Here is an 18585-nt window from a genome sequence, read left to right as displayed (position 1 = left end):
GAAATAAACATAAAATAAAATTAGATAAATGGGCTCTAATAAGATTTAGAAATAATCTTTTTCAAAATGCAGCAACAAGAGAATGACCCTCAGCTAGATGAGGAACAAATATTCAAAAGGAACACATCTGACAAAGGACTTGAGCATAATAAGAAAAAGAGAAAGCTTCCTATTGTTTAGTTAAAAAAAAAGTCAACTCAATTTTCTAAAATGAGGAAATGAGAAAAATGACTCAAACAGACATTTCAAAAAATTGGATGAATATTCAAATGACCAAAAGCCATAGGAAAATGTTTCCAAATGCATTAGTTACCCGAGACATGCAAAGTAAAACCACAAAGGTACCACCACCCCTCACAGGGGGGCAAAAATAATTAAGGTGGGAAAGCAGAGGGGCAGGTGAGGATGTGAGGTAACCAGAATGCTCAGAGTGTGAACTGATGCCATCACTTCGAAACATATTCATAAGTACCTACTAGAACTGAATAAATGCACAGCACAACACATGGCAATTACACCCCGAGGTTTATTCCAACAGAAACACACATATACGCTCATCACTGGACATGAATTAAAACATTCAAAGCAACACTTTCCATCCTAACGTAAACTGGAAGCTAAGCAAATGCCTCTTTACACTGGGGGGATGTACGCATGGTGGTGATTCACACAGTAAAATACTCCACAGCACCCAGAGTGTTAGACAAGTCTTAAAATATTCGATTGAGCAGAGGAAGCCACACACACACACACACACACACACACAAAGAGGCTGCAGAGAATATTCATCCTGAGATAAAGAACCAAAACACGCAAATTTAACCCATGCTGTTAGAAGTCAGCAAAGTCATTACCTTTGGAGAAAAGTTACTGGCAAACCTAGGAGTGCTCAATCTGAGGATTCGTCAAGCTGTGCATTTGATATGTGCACTTTTAATCTATTACACTTCAGTAAAATTCAACACACACACATATGCTGAGACACATCAGAGGAAAATTGCTGAACTCCAAAGGCAAAATCTTAAAAGCACTGAGAGAAAAAGGACACACTATTTTCAAAGGAGCAATGAGAAGATCTGCAGTTCATTTGCAACAGAAATGATTAATGCTATATTTAAGCGCTAAAAAATAAATGCCAACCTAGAACTCTACAACAGGAGAAAACTTCAAAATTGGAGGTGAGATAAATACATTAATTTCAGGCAATGAAAAACTGAATTCTTCACCAACAGATGGGCACCAAAAGAAGGAAGTGTGTTCTTTGCTTCAGTTGTGTCCAACTCTTTCAAGCCCTATAGAACATAGCCTGTCAGGCTCCTCTGTCCCTGGGATTCTCCAGGTAAAAATACTGGAGTGGGTAGCCATGCCCTTCTCCAGGGGATCTTTCCAACCTGGTGATTGAAACTGCGCCTTCTGCATTGTAGGTGGTTTCAGGTAAAAGGAAAATAATCCCAGTGGAAAGACATGCAGGAGGGAACAAAGGATAATGGAAAGATAAATACTTGAGTAAAGACAGGAATTTCAAAAGATGGTTACATTATTAATAAATAGAACATTCAGTTCAGTTCAGTCACTCAGTCATGTCCAACTCTTTGCAACTCCATGGACTGAAGCATTCCGGTTCTCCCTGTCCATCACCAACTCCTGGAGTTTACTGAAACTCATGTCCATTGAGTCGGTGATGCCACCCAACCATCTCATCCTCTGTCGTTCCCTTCTCCTCTTGCCCTCAATCTTTCCAAGCATCAGGGTGTTTTCCAATGGGTCAGTTCTTTGCATCAGGTGGCCAAAGTACTGGAGTTTCAGCTTCAACATCAGTCCTTCCAATGAACACTCAGGACTGATATCCTTTAGGATGGACTGGTTGGATCTCCTTGCAACCAGGGACTCCCAAGAGTTCTCTCCAACAGCACAGTTTAAAAGCATCAATTCTTTGGCACTCAGCTTTCTTTATAGCCCAACTCTCACATCCATACATGACTCCTGGAAAAACCATAGCCTTGATTAGACGGACCTTTGTTGGCAAAGTATCTTTTTTGGGTGGGATCCAACATTCTCCTGTCGATGGTTGTTCAGCAGCGAGTTGCAATTTGTGGAGTTCTCGGAGGAGATGAGCACACGTCCTTCTACTCTGCCATCTTGCAGTCAAAGGAATAGAACATTAGTCCATGCTTACTCCATACCTGATTTCAAAAATCATTTTCAAAACTCTATTGGGTCATAAAGTTAAAAACAACAATGAACACACGTATGTATATAATACGCATGCAAATGAGTATATATGTGGTCACACTGTATTTACAAAAATGCAAGAGAAACTTGGACACACGATTTTAGATGTTGGCTGCTTTAGGTGGTGAAGGAGTGAAGCCTGCTGTGGGACACCGTGGATACAGACAGGATTTTGCCAGTTTTCCTTTCGGATGGGGGTCACAGAGTGTTTCTTTCCATGTTCTTATTTTTTCTTCGTTGCGGTGGCTTCTCTTGCTGTGGAGCACAGGCTCCAGGGCACGTGGGCTTCAGTAGTTGTGGTTCATGGGCTTAGTTGCTTGTGGGATCTTCCAGGACCAGGGATGGAACCCGTGTCCCTTGCACTGCAAGCCAGGCTCATTACCCACTGGACTGCCAGGGAAGTCCTCCCTGTCCTGTCTAACTTTCTTTAAGGTGGCCTTTGGAAATTTCCCAGCAGTGTGATGGGAAATATGTAACAGTTACAGCTATGGGAGCAGGCAACCGATCTGTAGCACTCGCCAGTTTCTGGGGAGTGAATACAGTGTGGCTCATTGCAAGCTTCAGCCTTTGACAAAATTCAACATCCATTTATGATAAAAACTCTCCAGAAAGCAGGAATAGAAGGAACATACCTCAACATAATAAAAGCTGTATATGACAAACCCACAGCAAACATTATCAATGGTGAAAAATTGAAAGCATTTCCCCTAAAGTCAGGAACAAGACAAGGGTGCCCACTTTCACCGTTACTATTCAACATAGTTTGGGAAGTTTTGGCCACAGCAATCAGAGCAGAAAAAGAAATAAAAGGAATCCAAATTGGAAAAGAAGTAAAACTCTCACTGTTTGCAGATGACATGATTCTCTACATAGAAAACCCTAAAGACTCTACCAGAAAATTACTAGAACTAATCAATGAATATAGTAAAGTTGCAGGATATAAAGTCAACACACAGAAATCCCTTGCATTCCTATACACTAATAATGAGCAAATAGAAAGAGAAACTAAGGAAACAATTCCATTCACCATTGCAACGGAAAGAATAAAATACTTAGGAATATTTCTACCTAAAGAAACTAAAGACCTATATATAGAAAACTATAAAACACTGGTGAAAGAAATCAAAGAGGACTCTAATAGATGGAGAAATATACCATGTTCATAGATCAGAAGAATCAATATGGTGAAAATGAATATACTACCTAAAGCAATCTATAGATTCAATGCAATCCCTATCAAGCTACCAACGGTATTTTTCACAGAACTAGACAAATAATTTCACAATTTGTATGGAAATACAAAAAACCTCAAATAGCCAAAGCAATTTCATGCCAGGTACCATTTCATGCCAGTCAGAATGGCTGCTATCCAAAAGTCTAAAAGCAATAAATGCTGGAGAGGATGTGGAGAAGAAGGAACCCTCTTACACTGTTGGTGGGAATGCAAACTAGTACAGCCACTATGGAGAACAGTGTGGAGATTCCTTTAAAAACTGGAAATAGAACTGCCTTATGACCCAGCAATCCCACTGCTGGGCATACACACCAAGGAAACCAGAATTGAAAGAGACATATGTACCCCAGTGTTCATCACAGCACTGTTTATAATAGCCAGGACATGGAAGCAACCTAGATGTCCATCAGCAGATGAATGGATAAGAAAGCTGTGGTACATATACACAATGGAATATTACTCAGCCATTAAAAAGAATACAGTTGAATCAGTTCTAATGAAATGGATGAAACTGGAGCCTATTATACAGAGTGAAGTAAGCCGAAAGAAAAACACCAATACAGTATACTAACTCATATCTATGGAATTTAGAAAAATGGTAATGACAACCCTGTATGTGAGACAGCAAAAGAGACACAGATATGTATAACAGTCTTTTGGACTCTGGGAGAGGGAGAGGGTGGGATGATTTGGGAGAATGGCATTGAAACATGTAGAATATCATATATGAAATGAATCACCAGTCCAGGTTTGATGCATGATATAGGATGGTTGGGGATGGTGCACTGGGATGACCCAGAGGGATGGTACAGGGAGGGATGTGGGAGGGGGGTTCAAGATGGGGAACACGTGTATACCCGTGGCAGATTCATGTTGATGTATGGCAAAACCAATACAATATTGTAAAGTAATTAGCCTCCAATTAAAATAAAAAAAACCCACTAAAACAATAAATAAATATATTCCAATAATTTAAAAAAAAGTGAGATCACTAAGCCTGCAGTGGGTGAGGGATGTTCACAGTCAGGTGTCGGGAACCAGCTTGAGCTGGTTGCTCCACACACCACTGAGTGTAGTTGTCAAGTGAAATTGTATGACTCCAGGGGCCTAGGGCTGCAGGGCTGCCTTTAAGGAAGTAAAGTTCAGGATGGGTTAGGAGGGAGAGAGAGCAAGCCAGAGGGCAGGAGGGAGAGAGGCAGAGACAGAGAGATCGAGACACAGAGACAATGAGAGACAGAGGGAGAGATAGAAAGACAGGGAGAAACCGACGCTGACAGAGACAGAAATACAGAGAGAGAGACAGAGGGAAAGGGAGAAATTTTATTCAGTCAACAAATAAGAGGATTTTAGATAAAGCCCTCAAGAAATAGTTTTCATATGTATCTTACATTGCTCATTATACAGAATTGCAAGATACATTCAGCAACTCACTGACTTTCACCAAGGAAATTATGATCTCTGTAAGTGATACTGAGTCAAAATTCTGGCTGGAATAATCGTGTGAGTCTGTGTGTGTAGCTTGTTTTGGTGGCCTGGGTCGTGGCTGCGGTGCAGGCTCTCTCCAATTGTGTGGGGTTCTCCGTGCACTGGCTGCTCCTGTTGCGGAACCCGGGCTCCAGGCGTGCTCGGGTTTCAGCAGTTGCGGCAGGCAGGCTGAAGCTGTGTTGCACGGGCTTAGCTGCTTCGTGGCACACGGGATCTTCCCAGACTAGGGGCCAAAAGTGAAACTGAAGTCGCTCAGTCGTGCCCGACCCTCAGCGACCCCACGGACTGCAGTCCACCAGGCTCCTCCATCCATGGATTTTCCAGACAAGAGGACTGGAGTGGGGTGCCACTGCCTTCTCCATCTCGATCATGAAGCTGTCATAATTACTGGGCAAGGGAAATTTTGATGACACATTTAGGGGTACATTAAAACATAAAATTGGTATCACTGTTAGAACATGTCAAGATGATCTTTCCCAGGAACTGAAATTAAAATTTTTACAAGAAGCTAAAATCCTCAAGCAATATAATCATACCAATATTGTAAAATTCATAAAAGTTAGCACACAAATACAGCCTATCTACAAAATTAAGGGACTTGTTCCAGGACGTGATTTCCTCTCCTTTCTGAGAAAGAAGGATGACCTAAAACAGTGGCATTTTTATTAGATGCTGCTTCTGGATGGCAAATCTCAGGTAAAAATTGTATACGCAGGGACCTTGCTGCAAGAAACTGCCTGGAGGCGAAAATAATGTTCTGAAAACCAGTGACTTTGGACTGTCTCGTCAAGAGGATGGTGGTGTGTATTCATCTTCTGATTTAAAGCAGATTCCCATTAAATGGACAGCACCAGAAGCTCTCAATTATGGGAGATATTGGGACCAAACTAGGGACCAAATGTCCCCGGCATTGGCAAGCAGATCCTTAACCACTGGACCACCAGGGAAGCTCCATAATTTTTTTTTTTAACAAGAATAATGTACTTGTGTATTTAGTAGGTAAAGGAGTATTATATATCACCATCGTCATAAGACCTGGTAGTTGAGGAAAGAAGAAAAGTAAAAAAGTCTTTAAAAGCTTTGATATGAGTTTAGCACTTGTAAAACCAAATCATGGCCAGTTTGGATAGGAGGCTTGGGGCCTATAGTTCACGTCAGGGAGTAGTTAGGGGATGAGGGCTGCCTAATATAGCATCGGATTTCCTGTAGAACAGTTTCAGGAAGCCCTGTTCTTTTCTCAGCCCAGCCCGGGGCAGAACAGAGAGACCCACACAGAGCAGAAAGAAAACTGCTTGGTCTTACGTACTCGCTGAGATACAGAACTGTCGGCCTGTGTTCTGGTCCCACGCACCTGTGTTTCTGCCTCTGATGTGTTGCTGTTGAGTTGCTCAGTCGTGTCCGACTCTTTGCGACCCCATGGACTGTCGCCTGCCAGGCTCCTCTGTCCATGGGATTCTCTAGGCCAGAATACTGGAGTGGGTTGCCTTGCCCTCCTCCAGGGGAACTTCCCGACCTAGGGACTGAACCTAGGTCTCCTGCATTGCAGACAGAATCTTTACCGTTTGAGCCACCAGGGAAACCCTGAGGGGAAAACAGAGGTGTGGGCTAGTCTGGAAAACTTGAGGTGAGCTTTGCAGCAGAGTCTCCTGGAAGCAGGGAGCATGCCCCCGGACACCTCGGCACTGTTGACTCAGATTCTGTACTGTAGGCCCACAGATCCACAGTGGACACGCCCATATTTAATGGTTGTGGTTAACTGTCTGCAAGTTATCTGTTAGTAAAGCTCATAAAAGCCACTAATGACCATGAGCGAGGGAGACACACACAGAGAGAGGTCAGAAAGGTGGTTACACGGGGCTGCGTTAGTGTTCGTCCTAGTCAGCCAGGGTGACCCTGGTTGACTTTACTCTAGCCTTGACTTTACTAGCCTCACACTTGAGCCTTTAGCTGCTACCCTCGGTCAGGCCATGATACTAAAACTTAATTCATCACTGTCAAGGTGACAGCTATGTTCAGCATTCAATTTGGCTCCAGGGAATCTCGTCTTTTCATTTTTGACCATATGACCTTTGCTGAGTTTTCATTTCTTTGAGGCATTTAAGATAACCTTTAGAATATGCTATAAAGCAGTTTTATTTTTTTAGGTAATTATTATTTTTTAAATCATTTATTTATTTTTGGCTGTGCTAGGTCTTTGAGGCTGTGTTGGTTTTTCTCTAGTTCTGGCAACAGGGGGCTACTCTCTAGTTGCGATGCCCTCTTTGTGGTGGCTTCTCTTGTTCCGGAATACAGACTCTAGGGCACAGGCTCAATAGTAATGGCACACGGGCTTAGCTGCTCTGCAGTATGTGGGATCATCCCGGACCAGGGATTGAACCCATGTCTCTTGCATTGGCAGGTGGATTCTTTACCACTGAGCTATCGATAAAACAGTTATTATTTTAAGACGGTTATTATTTTATGCAGTGTGGTCCACAGATTTAGTCTGATATTTGACAGAAAATCTAGCACAGTTATTCTTTACTTCTTAAGAATTCCAGGGGTAGGCAGTCACAGGGCTTTTTCAGCAATTCCAGGAGTTTCTACAAACCTTAGATCTTGTATTCTTTCACCTCAGTATGTTCAGTATCTCTGCTATTGTAGTCAAGCTTGTTGCCTCAGGGTTGCAAAATGGCTGTTGCAGCTCCAGATATCACATCATCATCATATAGCTGCCCATGGACAGGATTAAAGGAGCCAGACATCTTATGAGACCCTCTGTTAATAAGAGAGAAATGTGATTCCAGAAACCCTGATATATTCCACATTAAGTGTCATTGACCATCCATGGTCTTGTGGCCCCCTCTGGACAGTCACTGCAAATGGGATTGTTGGATTGCCTTAGCCCTATACTGCATCCTCTCCACTCCCTCTTCCCTAGTCCAGGGTTGGAACACAGCCCCTCAGATAGAACTAGGTTTCTGTTAATAGGAAGACTGAGCACCGGTGCTGTGTAGACCACCATCACCACCTGGCAGAGCTCCTCCCGGGAGAAGCGGCTGTTCCCTGGCCTCAGGGACAGAGGACAAGGGATTCCACGATGGGGCTCCTGTCCTGCAGGCTCCGTGTGCACACACGCCTCCCACCCCCAAGCCCTGTTCTCATTTCAGCTCCCAGCTGAGGGCCCCACTGGGTCCCAAGCCCAGCGCCAGGTCCCAAGGTCTGTCTCCCCATCACTCAGCTCTGGGATTTTGTGTGTGCTCACCGGCCAGCCCCGCCTCCCCCGGTTCCAGCACCACCTGGGGAAAGGGGCAGAGAACACATGTGATAAGATATTTTTAATGCACTTGACACCTCCTGGGAATGTAACATATATCGTAATATTAAACACTCAGAGGAGGGTTTCGGAGTTTTCCATTTTCAATACGAGGAACCGTTGGCATAAAGTGATGCAACTCTTTGCCCAAGAACAGAGTCGGGACTGATGGTCAAGTCGGTGTGCTGCACAAAGTGTGTTCTGCTCATGGGTGGAGAATGGGGCTCCCCCCTCAGGGTGCACCCGGAGAGGAGTTGAGCCTCATGGGAGCTCAGAGGGAGGAACAGCTGGGAGCCGCCCCTGGGTCCCCTTGGGGGGAAGTGTGATGAGCGGGGAGGGCGCTCTTCCCCTTTGTGTGAGGCTGTTGGTTGGAAACCACCCCATAAAGGCCCGGGGGCACATCCCCTTCTGTGCAGACTGCAGGCTCCATCCTTCAGCACCGAATCCAGGGCGCGTCGGGACAGGGCTGGGCCATGGCGCCTGGGCCCTCCACCCTCCTGGGCCTGGGTGAGTCTGGGGGTGCTGGGACAGATTCCAGGGGCAGAGGGGCTCTGCTCAGCCCTGACTCCAGCCCAGGAGACGCCAGAATCCTGGGGGGCAACGTGGTTCCCCCTCCATCCCTGGGGCTGCGCCCTCAGCTTTGGCCCAGACCCAAGTCACGGGAAAGGTTCGGTCCTGGACACCGGCCGGGTGTGGGGTGAGTGCAGACTGAGCCGGGCTGGCCTGGAGGAGAGGGTCGGGTTGTCTGAGATTTCTTCAGAGCGAGGAGAGGGCTTGCAGTCAGACGTAATGTTGTGGGGGGCGGTGTTGGGAAATGATGGAAAGACACCCGGCCACCCCACGGCTCCTCGAGGGCCCCGGGACTGCGGCCAGTGAGGAAACCGCGAGGCGGGCATCTTCTCACTAGAGCTTCTCTTCCAGCGCTCTGTCTGGCCCAGACGGCCCGCACCCAGCAGGGTGAGTCTCCCCCAAACCCCCGCCTCCCCAAGACGGACCTCGATGAGAGCGGAGAGGATCGGGGGGTCTGGGGGCCCTGGCTTATACCCCGAGCTGCTAACAGCCCCAGGGTGGGACCCTGGCCCGGGTCTCCCTTGTCCCCCCTCTGCCCTCGATGGCCCCGCAGGGACGACCCGACCCTCAGGACCGTGCTGAGCCGGCCAGCTCGCGCCCTCCTCCCCCCGCCACCCCCGCGAGCCCAGACCGCCCCCGCCCCCACCCCGCAGCCCCGTGCAAACAGCGCTCGCTGAGGACCAGCCCGGCGCCTCCTCCAGCCTCCTCCTCCAGCCTCCCCTGCACACCGCCCCCCCCCCCGCCCCCACCCCGCGCCCCTACCGTGAGGCTACTCGCTCACTGGGTTTTCTTTCACTTTCTGAATCTCGCCGCCCAGCCCAGCCCTCCCCACGGTGACTCCTCCGCCCTGCCCCTCAGCCCGGGGACCGTCCTCCACGTCTGCTCTTAGCTCAGGAACCCCCTCCCTCGACCCCCGGGGGTCAGCTCGGCCTCCCGCTGCCCCCTCCCCGAGATTCCCACGCTCACCCCGAGGGCACACGTCACCGTTGGTACCCATGGATCCGCACAACTGTCTGTGAACGTCTGTCGTCCCTCTGGACTGTCAGCCCCAAGGGAGCAGGCGCCGGGGTGTTTCCCGTATTTGTGGAGCCAGAGGCACATGGAGGCCTCAGTAAATGGATGGACGGATGGACGGGAACTAGATGTGGGGGAAAGAAAGAGGGAGGGGGTGAGGGGGTGAGGGAGGGGTAGCTCTCCCAGTCTGTGTTGCTGTGTCTCAAGGGCAGCTGCCTGTCCTGGGTGTGAAAATGTGAGGTGAGGGGAGCAGTCTGCAGAACGGGGAAGTGAAGGGTGTGTGTGTGTGTGTGTGTGTGTGTGTGTATGTAGGCAGGTGTGTGTGTGTATATGTGTGTGTGTATTTGGGCGGGTGCGTATATAGGTGTGTGTGTGTGTGGTGTGTATGTGTGTTTGTGTATATGCGGGTGCATGTGTGTGTGTATATGAGTGTGTGTGTATGTGGGCAGGTGTGTGTGTGTGGGCAGGTGTGTGTGTGTGAGCAGGTGTGTGTGTGTGCAGGTGTATGTGAGTGTGTGTATGTGCATGTGTGTCTGTATATGTGAATGCACATGTGTATGTGTGTGCAGGAGTGTGTGGGTATGTGTGTGTGTGTGCATGTGTATATGTGGGTGGGTGTGTGCATGTGAGTGTGTGTGCATGTATGTGCATGAGTGTGTGTGTGTTTGTGGAGGAGTTGGAGCACAGGTCTGGTCCCACGTTCCCTGGCGGGTGAGGGTCACTGTGTCCAGGGTGAGTCTGCAGGGACCATCCCTGGGTTTTCTCAGTATTCTCTTCCTCCATCCCAGTGTATTTCCGTGTCCTTGTCACTGAGGCTTCTGGAAACCCCACATGTCTCAACTAGGCAGGGGCGTGGTGGGGGTCGTGGTGGGGGGTCGGGGGGTCGAGGAGGACTTGCAGCCCTGAAGCAGGAAGTTGGCTTCAGAGTCAGCGAAGTCCCCACAGAGGCAGGGGCTGGCAGAGTGCGCTCCTCACTCACTCTCATTGTTGTCTTTATCTGGAGGTCAGCTGTGGTTTCAGGACATGCACACAGGTGTCAAGTTGATGCTGTAGGTGTGGTGGAATTTGTGGTATTTAATTTTGTGTCTCCTCGGCTGGCCCATGGTCATTTACATGGTCAAACATTCTGGGTGTGTCTGTAAGGATGTTTTGGGATGGTATTAACGTTTAAATCATTGCGTTTTGACCAAAGCAGATCGTCCTCCATAATGTCGGTGGGCCTCATCCATCCGCTGATGGCCTGAACTGAACAAAAGGCCGACCTCCCCTGAGCGAGGGGGCTGTGCCAGCAGCCGGCCTCTGAACCTGAACTGCAGCACCAGCTCTCCTGGTCTCCAGTCGGCGCCCACCCATCAGATTCTGGGCTTGCCTGGGTGCTGCAAAGTGGACACAGGGACCCTCAGCCCCTGGGGTCTGTGGGGCCAGATCTGTGCTCCAGGTCCTCCACACACACACACCCCTGCACACCCCCCACACCTGCACACACCCACACCCATACACACCCACACACATGCACACACATACCTGCACACACCCGCACACATACACCCACACACACACCTGCACACATGCATACACACATACCTGAACACACACACACACACACACACCACCCCTCACATACACACACACACCCACAGCCTCCACACATTCATACCCACACCCCAACCCCCCCACATACATACACACACTCATACACATACACCCACCCACATCCCCCCATGCACATGCACACATACACCCTCCCCACACACACGCACACACATATATACCTGCACACACACACATACATGCCATACACACCCCCCCTACCCACCCCCCCCACCCACACACATATATACCTGCACACACACACACACACACACATACATACCCATACACACACCCACACCATACACACCCCCACACACACACCCACACATATATACTGCTCACAGACACACACACACCCATACACACCCCCACACACATACACCCTCCCCACACACATATATACCTGCACACGCACACATACACCCCACACACACCTGCATGCGCACACACATATATACACCCCCCACACACACACCTGCACATACACCTACCCCCCCACACCATCTTTCCCAGCACAGGCAGCGACCCGTCCCTTCAGACCCAGCGCAGGTCACTCCCACCCACTCAGAGCCCTGCTTTGCTCGTCCCAGGAATGAGCCGGGCATCCCGCCCTGTGTCCCCCTGCCCCTCTCTCTGGAGTGGCCGTGGGCAGGGAGGGAGCCGCCCCCAGCTGCTCTGTCACCTCCCATGTCATCCTGAGCAACATGTGACCGAGTCTCAGGGTCCTTACGTCAGTGGGGAGACTAACCGCAGTGATGGGAAGTCACCTGCTCCTGGGACGGGCGGGGGGTGGGGCTGTCCACTGCGGGGGAGACGGGAGTGTTCCCAAACTGGATGCTGGTGAGGGCTGTACACCTCTGCAAGCTTCCAACAAGAAAAAGAAGTGAGAGAGTGAATTGTGTTGTGTGGTGATCTCCACTGAGAGACTTTTGTTGTGTGGTGATCTCCACTAAGATGAGAGAATTGTGTCGTGTGGTGATTCACCACTAGGATGAGAGGATTGGGTCATGTGGTGATTCTCGACTAAGATGAGAGGATTGTGCTGTGTGGTGATTCACCACTAAGATGAGAGGATTGTGCTGTGTGGATTCTCGACTAAGATGAGAGAATTGTGCTGTGTGGTGGTCTCCACTAAGATGCGTGCGTTGTGCTGTGTGGTGATTCTCCACTAAGACGAGTGGGTTGTGTGGTGTGGTGGTCTCCACTAAGATGAGAGAACTGCGTTGTGTGCTGGTCTCCTCAGGACAGACCCTGTGGCCCTGCTCTCCCCTCCTAGGGACCCTGCCCAGACCCTCCATCTCAGCTGAGCCGGGCTCCGTGGTGCCCTGGGGGCGGCCGGTGAGCATCGTGTGCCGGGGCCCTGCCGGGGTTATGAGCTTCCGCCTGGAGAAGGGTAATAGAAAGGACTATAAGGATGTGGGTGTCACATCCCGAGGTGAACAGGAAACCGAGGCCAGATTCCACATCACCGCTCTGCGTGAAGATGCCGTCGGGCGTTATCACTGCCTCTATCAAAAAGAGTCCACCTGGTCAGCGCTCAGCGAGACCCTGAGCCTGGAGGGGACTGAGGAGGCCGTCTCTGCCCTGCCTGCAGGTGTGCCTGGGCCCCGCTGTGCCCTCTGCCCATTGGCCCGCACCCCCGCCCCCCGAGCCCTCTGCTTCTGTCCCCTCTGCCCACGCCTCCCCTGCCTCCACGCCTGGCTCAGCTCCCTGAGCCTGGTCTCACCAGGCAAGTCACAAGGTCCAGGGGACCCCTGAGCAGGCTGGATGGTGCCTCAGGGGACTCTTGGGGTGAGGCCATGCCTGTCCTGTGTGTGGTCAGCCTCCAGGGTGTCCTGGAGTCGGGTCCGTCCAGCACACTCTGACCCCCCACCCCCAGAGAAGATCACCATGAAGAGTCTGGGCAGTGATGCAGGGCACAGCTCCCGGAGGTGCAGAGGGTGTGACCACAGCATGATGGAGCAGGGGGCTCCGCCTTGTCTGGCCCCAGGCCCCTTTTCTCAGGAATCTCGGGGTGTTGTCTGGGGTTGAGTGAAGGCCGTGCGTGGCCCATGGTCGGATGCTCAGGATGGAGAGGCGCCAGGCTGAGTGGGACAGACCCTGGGCAGCCCCCACACAGCACCAGTCCTTCTCCTCTCCCCCCACCATCACAGGACCCCCTGGAGGCATCAGCTCCCCCACCACTCTGTGCTGCTCCTCGGCTGCTGAGTAGCTGACCCCTGCCTGGAGGGGTGTCTTGGGGAGGGCTCTGTGCTGGGATCAGGGCGCAGCCCTCTCCTGGACTTGGCTCAGAGACTGTGAGAGCGCAGCACGGGGCTGGCAGGCGCAGGGCACCAGGGTGTCTCAGACACTCATAAGGACCCCGGGAACAGCACCCACCTGGCTAGATGACCCTGCACCGGGCGCCTGACGGCAGTAATGCCAGGACAGCCCATCGTGGGCGGCACTTCCCGGACCTTCTCAGAGCCTCCGCCCCTTTTCCTATGCAGAAAGGAGCTTACAGGTTCTTGTCCAAAGGGACAGGGATTGGAAGGGAGGAACCAGCTCAGGGCAGCCCGACTGGACCCCAGACTCGGGGGTTTGGCTGCAGCTCCGCAGTGCCCCCTTGCGGTCAGGGTGTAAAGGAGGGCCCTGCTCCCGCTGAGAGAGGGACAGCGGGGCTAGGAGCCAAAGGGAAGGGACCCCTGATGGTTATGCCTGAGCAGCCTAGAAGGCAGACCTGCCCTCTCGGAAGGCCCTGAACCCGCCGGGGGTAGCAGTCCAGCTCAGCCCCCTTTCATCTCGCTCCCCAACTCCCATTTCATGTTGTGGAGACTCATGTCCAGAGAAGAACCCATCACCGAGACTGCCTGGATCCAGTCCCGCCCTCCCCAGCTCTGTGCCCCGGATTAAATCCAATCACCCAATCCTTCCACGTTCCTCGTTGCTCGTGTGCAAAACCAGGAATAAATGCACCGACCCCGCAGCACTGCCTGAGCCTGGAGAAGCGTTAATCTTATTCATACGAGGAAATATTTTCTTCCCTCCTCGTGGAGTGTGCTCTTTGGGGAAAGAGGGAGAGAATGGGCTTTGGTGTTGGTATTATTCCAGCTCTGCCAATATACTGTGGACCCAAGGCTTCAGCGCTCAGACCCGGCTTTGTAAAGCAGGGGAGAGCAAGTCCCAAGCCACAGGACTGGTGTGCGTGTGAGAGCTTTCTTTATATCTGAGTGTGAACACCATAAACACCCAGCATGTGTGTGTGTGGGTGGTATGCAGCAGGTGCTCCATAAGGGCATACTGCTGATAATCTGATTCCACCCTCCCAGCTCCCACAGGCCTGTCGACAGAGCAGGTTTATATTCTCATCGGGGTCTCTGTGGCCTTTCTCCTTTGTCTCTCCCTCCTGGTCCTTCTCCTCCTCCACCGTCAGCTCCGGAGAAAACGAGGTAGGTCTCAGGGACAGGGGAGGGTGACTGGGCAGGCCGTGTGGGGGTGCTGGAAAGAAGCCTTCTCTTCTTAATTCACACCTGACTCTCCTCAGGGCCTCCCAGAAGCAAAGACGAGAAGCAGAGACGCCAGGGGAGGTGAGGGCCCTGGGGATGACCTCTCATACTGCCTGTCCTCTGCCCCCAGGCAGCCCTCAGGGCTCACATGTTCTTTCTCCTCAGGCTCAGCCCAGCTGTGGATGTCCTAGATGGGACCCCAGGTAAAGACAAGGATGGGGGACAGGTCTGGGAGGGGAAGCAGGGGTTCAGTGCCATGCAGGAAGCAGTGGTGGGGGTGGGGGTGGGGGATGAAGCATTCCAGGATGTTCCAGGTGGGGTGGAGATGAAATATGAAGCTGTGAGGTCAGGCATATTTGTCTCCTAAGCTCCACCTCAGAGAACTGAGCCCTGGTCCTCCTCCCATTCAGGTGTGGCCAGCGTTGACAGATTTCCTGATGTGGATGGAGAGGTGGGCGCCTTCGTAAGTGTTTGCATTCATCAGCTAATGCTATGAACCAAAGCCTCTACAATTTAGCAGCTTAATAGAATCATCTCAGTTTCTTGGGCCAGGAACTTGGAATCGGATCGGCTGGGTAGTTCTGGCTCACGGTCTGTTCTGAGGTTACCGTCAAGATGCTGAGCAGGGCTACACTCATCAGAGGCTCGACCAGGGCTGGAAGATCTACTTCCACGATGCTCAGTCCCCTGGCAGCAGGCAGGATCTCACATCCTCACCACACGGGCTTTTCATGGTGGTCAGACTCCCCCAGAGGGAGGGACCCTAAGAGAGAGGGACAGAAGCCACAATGTCTTTCTGTGTCCTCACTGTGGAGGTGACATGCCCTCACTCTGCCACCCAAACTCACCCTGCATCTTTATCCTCAGACCCCTGCTGCAGGAGGCTCCCAGGAGGTGACCTACGCCCAGCTGAACCACAAGCTCCTCACCCAGAGAGTGGCCAGAGCTGTGTCCCCGCCGTCCACAGAGCCCCTGGCCAAGTCCAGCACGTATGCAACCATTGCCAGACATTGACCGCATGCCCACCTGGCCTCTGCACTAAAGATGCAGGAAGCCACACTTGCAAAAGCCCAAAGTGGACGTTGGGTTTCCCTGTGGAATCATTCCTTTCTGGAAAGACATCTAGTCGATCCTCCTGCAGGCAAGAGCTCAAGTCCTGAGATCCCACATTACCTTCTAGGAGATTCATTAACCATGTGATCCCTCCCACAAGCAACTAGCTCCTCAGAGAGGTGTAGCACTTGTTTCAAGAGACCCAGCTATGGTGTTTATTGCCTGTTTCCAGAGACCCAGCTTTAGTTCTTGGCTGTTTCTAGAGACCCAGATTTGGCACTTGGCTGTTTCAAGAGAGCCAGCTATGGTGCTTGGCTGCTTCCAGAGACCCAGCTATGTTCCTACAGTTGCCCAGTGAATTCCTGATGTGTCCTGTGAATTTTCCACTGCCCCTGGAGAACCATTTTGTCTTCTGAGCTGACTCTGCAAACTTCCTAGAGTGCGGGTGGTGATCTTGAATCTGGGCTGCACTTATGCAGCTGATAGCTGACACCCAGTTCTCTGGGTCACACTTCACCTTGTTCGTCAGTCAGTGTTCTCACAGGTCCAAGAGCGTCAGCCCCGCATGTGGCGCTGGGCACACAGGCTCTAGGCCCCAGTCTCTGCTCCACCGTCCCCCAAAACTCAGTGAGGGAAGCAAGACAAAACAGGACAATCAGTGTTTTCTGACCCAAGAGTGTGTCTGAGGGGACTTGTGTCTGGGTGAAGGTGCAGAGCTGCCCCACCTGCATACAGCTCCCATCCCCTGCATGCACAGGTCCATGGAGGCACGCACACACAGATACACACATGCACACACTGTACACACACATACACTCATGCAGACACCCACATGCGTGGGCACGGTGGACTGGCTGAGGGAGTTGGTGAGGCCATGACCGCACAGGGAGGGCCCCTCAGGCTTTAGGTCCACCCGGAGGAACCGGCAGGCCCCCATCTCCCACCCCACCCCAGTTCATTCCCACTGGACGCCATGCATTCCCCAAACACGAGAGGGCCCAGCAGCTGTAGGACACTGTCCTTGACCTGACCTTCACCCCTCACCGGGCTAATGCCTGTCAGATTTGGGATTGGAGGCCATTCATCCCTACAAGCATACAACTGCTGTAACAAATCACCACTCACACAGCAGCACCAAACAACGCAGCTTATTTCCCTACAGTTCAGGAAGTCAGAAGTCTGAGATCAGTTACACGAGGCTGAAATCCGGGGTGGGCAGGGCTGTGTTCCTTCTGGAGGCTCCACGGGAGGCTCCACTCCTTTACCTTTTGCAGCGTCTGGGGGCCATCTGCACTCCTTGGCTCATGGCCCCTTCCTCCATCTTCGGATCCTCTCTGTGACTAGGACTCCTGCTTCTGCGGTCACATCTCATCTCCTCACTCTCTGACCCGCCTGCTTCTCTTATAAGGGCTCTGGTGATTACACTGGGTCCACCTAGAATATCCAAGCTCATCTCCCCCTCTCAAGAGCCTTAACTCAGTCACACCTGCAAAGACCCCTTTTGCACCTAAGGTAACACAGCAGCTGGTTCCTGTCTTCCTGAGTGGGTGTCCGTCCGCATCACCACCTCCATTCGTGGGCTCCTCTGGGCTTGAATGCCTCACTCTAAATTCTACGCATCTCCTTGCAGGGATGTTTCCTTCTGTTTCCACTAGCTTGTGAAATAATGAATTCTTGAGAGTCTATTTCCTGTGTCCTAGAACCTCTGTGTAAGAGGAGGTCGGGTAGGAAGCAGTGGAGACTAGAAACACCCCCACCGTGTGACCCCCACGTGCCCATAAGGACAGGTGGCCCCTGTGTGACAGGACTGTGGCTGCCCGCAGCACCATGTCCGCCCTTCCTGGGCACCCAGCGAGATGGTCTCCCAGCCTCCTTGCAGTTATGTGTCCTGCAAGGGATGGGATGATGTTCACAGTGAGCAGGATGCACGGAGCTGCTTCCAGGCCTGGCCCCAAACCCTCCCTCACAAGATCCTCACTGTTGGTCATTCTGCTGGTGGATGCGGATGCCCTGGGCGACCTTGGCAGCACACTGAGAGTGGTGCCTGGCTGCCAGGATGACAGGGGAGTAGAGCTCCCTGTACCTCTTGTATTAGTCCTGCTTCAGGTTTCTGTAAAGTTGATGCTTTAACATGTGTGATACAGGCATATTCTGGTGTGAACATTAATAAAGGGAAACCTTTAAAACGGAGTTGGGAAGCCTAAAGGGGCGCTCTCTTGCCTCTCCCCTCTGTTGCAGCTTACTTTACATTTCTGGGCAGGAAGGCAGTTACCTTACTAGACAGCAGCGGGAGGATGATTTTCTCCTTGCCCACCAACAGCCCAGCCAATGAGAAGCAGCCACAGCTCAGCCAATGAGAAACAGCCACATCGCAGCCAATGAAAAACCATTACTGCCTTGAACGCTTGCTTTTCTTCAAGGGCCTTTGATTCAAAGCAGCCTCTTTCAGCTTCCTCTTATTTCTGTGTTAAGTAATATTCCTCTCATTTGTTCTCTGAATTTGACTGTGGTTTGCCATAGTTAGAATGTCCTGAATTGCAATTCCTCTGCCATTCCTAAATAAACTCATACTAATGGTTAAAAAAAACAACCGAAAACTGCACATCGAATTTTAAGGTTGACAC

The 18585-nt window shown here is 51.2% G+C and overlaps 1 protein-coding gene and 1 long non-coding RNA gene across 4 annotated transcripts; one reads left to right on the top strand and one right to left on the bottom strand.

The window, feature by feature from the left end:
• Positions 1-4772: 4772 nt before the first annotated feature.
• On the bottom strand, positions 4773-9950 carry LOC147354684 (uncharacterized). The gene is made up of 3 exons (XR_015146535.1): positions 9783-9950; positions 7542-7708; positions 4773-6532 (listed from the first exon to the last, which is right to left on the bottom strand). It is a non-coding gene; the product is annotated as an uncharacterized LOC147354684 (long non-coding RNA).
• Positions 8657-18548, top strand: LAIR1 (leukocyte associated immunoglobulin like receptor 1). 3 transcript variants are annotated; one of them, XM_086354604.1, is made up of 8 exons: positions 8657-8753; positions 9168-9203; positions 12700-13017; positions 14732-14851; positions 14947-14989; positions 15074-15111; positions 15319-15359; positions 15776-18548. In XM_086354604.1, exons 1-8 carry the CDS (start codon positions 8720-8722, stop codon positions 15920-15922), a joined length of 777 nt encoding a protein of 258 aa, XP_086210730.1. In that variant the 5' UTR covers positions 8657-8719; the 3' UTR covers positions 15923-18548. The 3 variants fall into 3 exon arrangements, with proteins under 3 accessions (XP_086210730.1, XP_086210729.1, XP_086210731.1); XM_086354603.1 differs by having other exon boundaries at positions 15319-15371; XM_086354605.1 differs by lacking the exon at positions 12700-13017 and having other exon boundaries at positions 15319-15371.
• The last annotated feature ends 37 nt before the right edge of the window (positions 18549-18585 follow it).

This window comes from Bos grunniens, chromosome 18 (assembly GCF_055505025.1).
Source record: "Bos grunniens cultivar Pamir isolate PY7600 chromosome 18, Bosgru_T2T1.0, whole genome shotgun sequence".
In the NCBI taxonomy this organism is placed as follows: domain Eukaryota; kingdom Metazoa; phylum Chordata; class Mammalia; order Artiodactyla; family Bovidae; genus Bos; species Bos grunniens.
The sequence above is the reverse complement of the archived record's forward strand: the minus strand, read 5'-3'. Positions and strand labels throughout refer to the sequence as shown.

Coding starts and splice junctions, on each gene's coding strand:
- LAIR1 (XM_086354603.1), top strand. CDS start 8,720: ATGGCGCCTGGGCCCTCCACCCTCCTGGGCCTGG. Junction 14,852..14,946: donor TCAGCTCCGGAGAAAACGAG/GTAGGTCTCAGG, acceptor GACTCTCCTCAG/GGCCTCCCAGAAGCAAAGAC. Junction 14,990..15,073: donor AAGCAGAGACGCCAGGGGAG/GTGAGGGCCCTG, acceptor CTTTCTCCTCAG/GCTCAGCCCAGCTGTGGATG.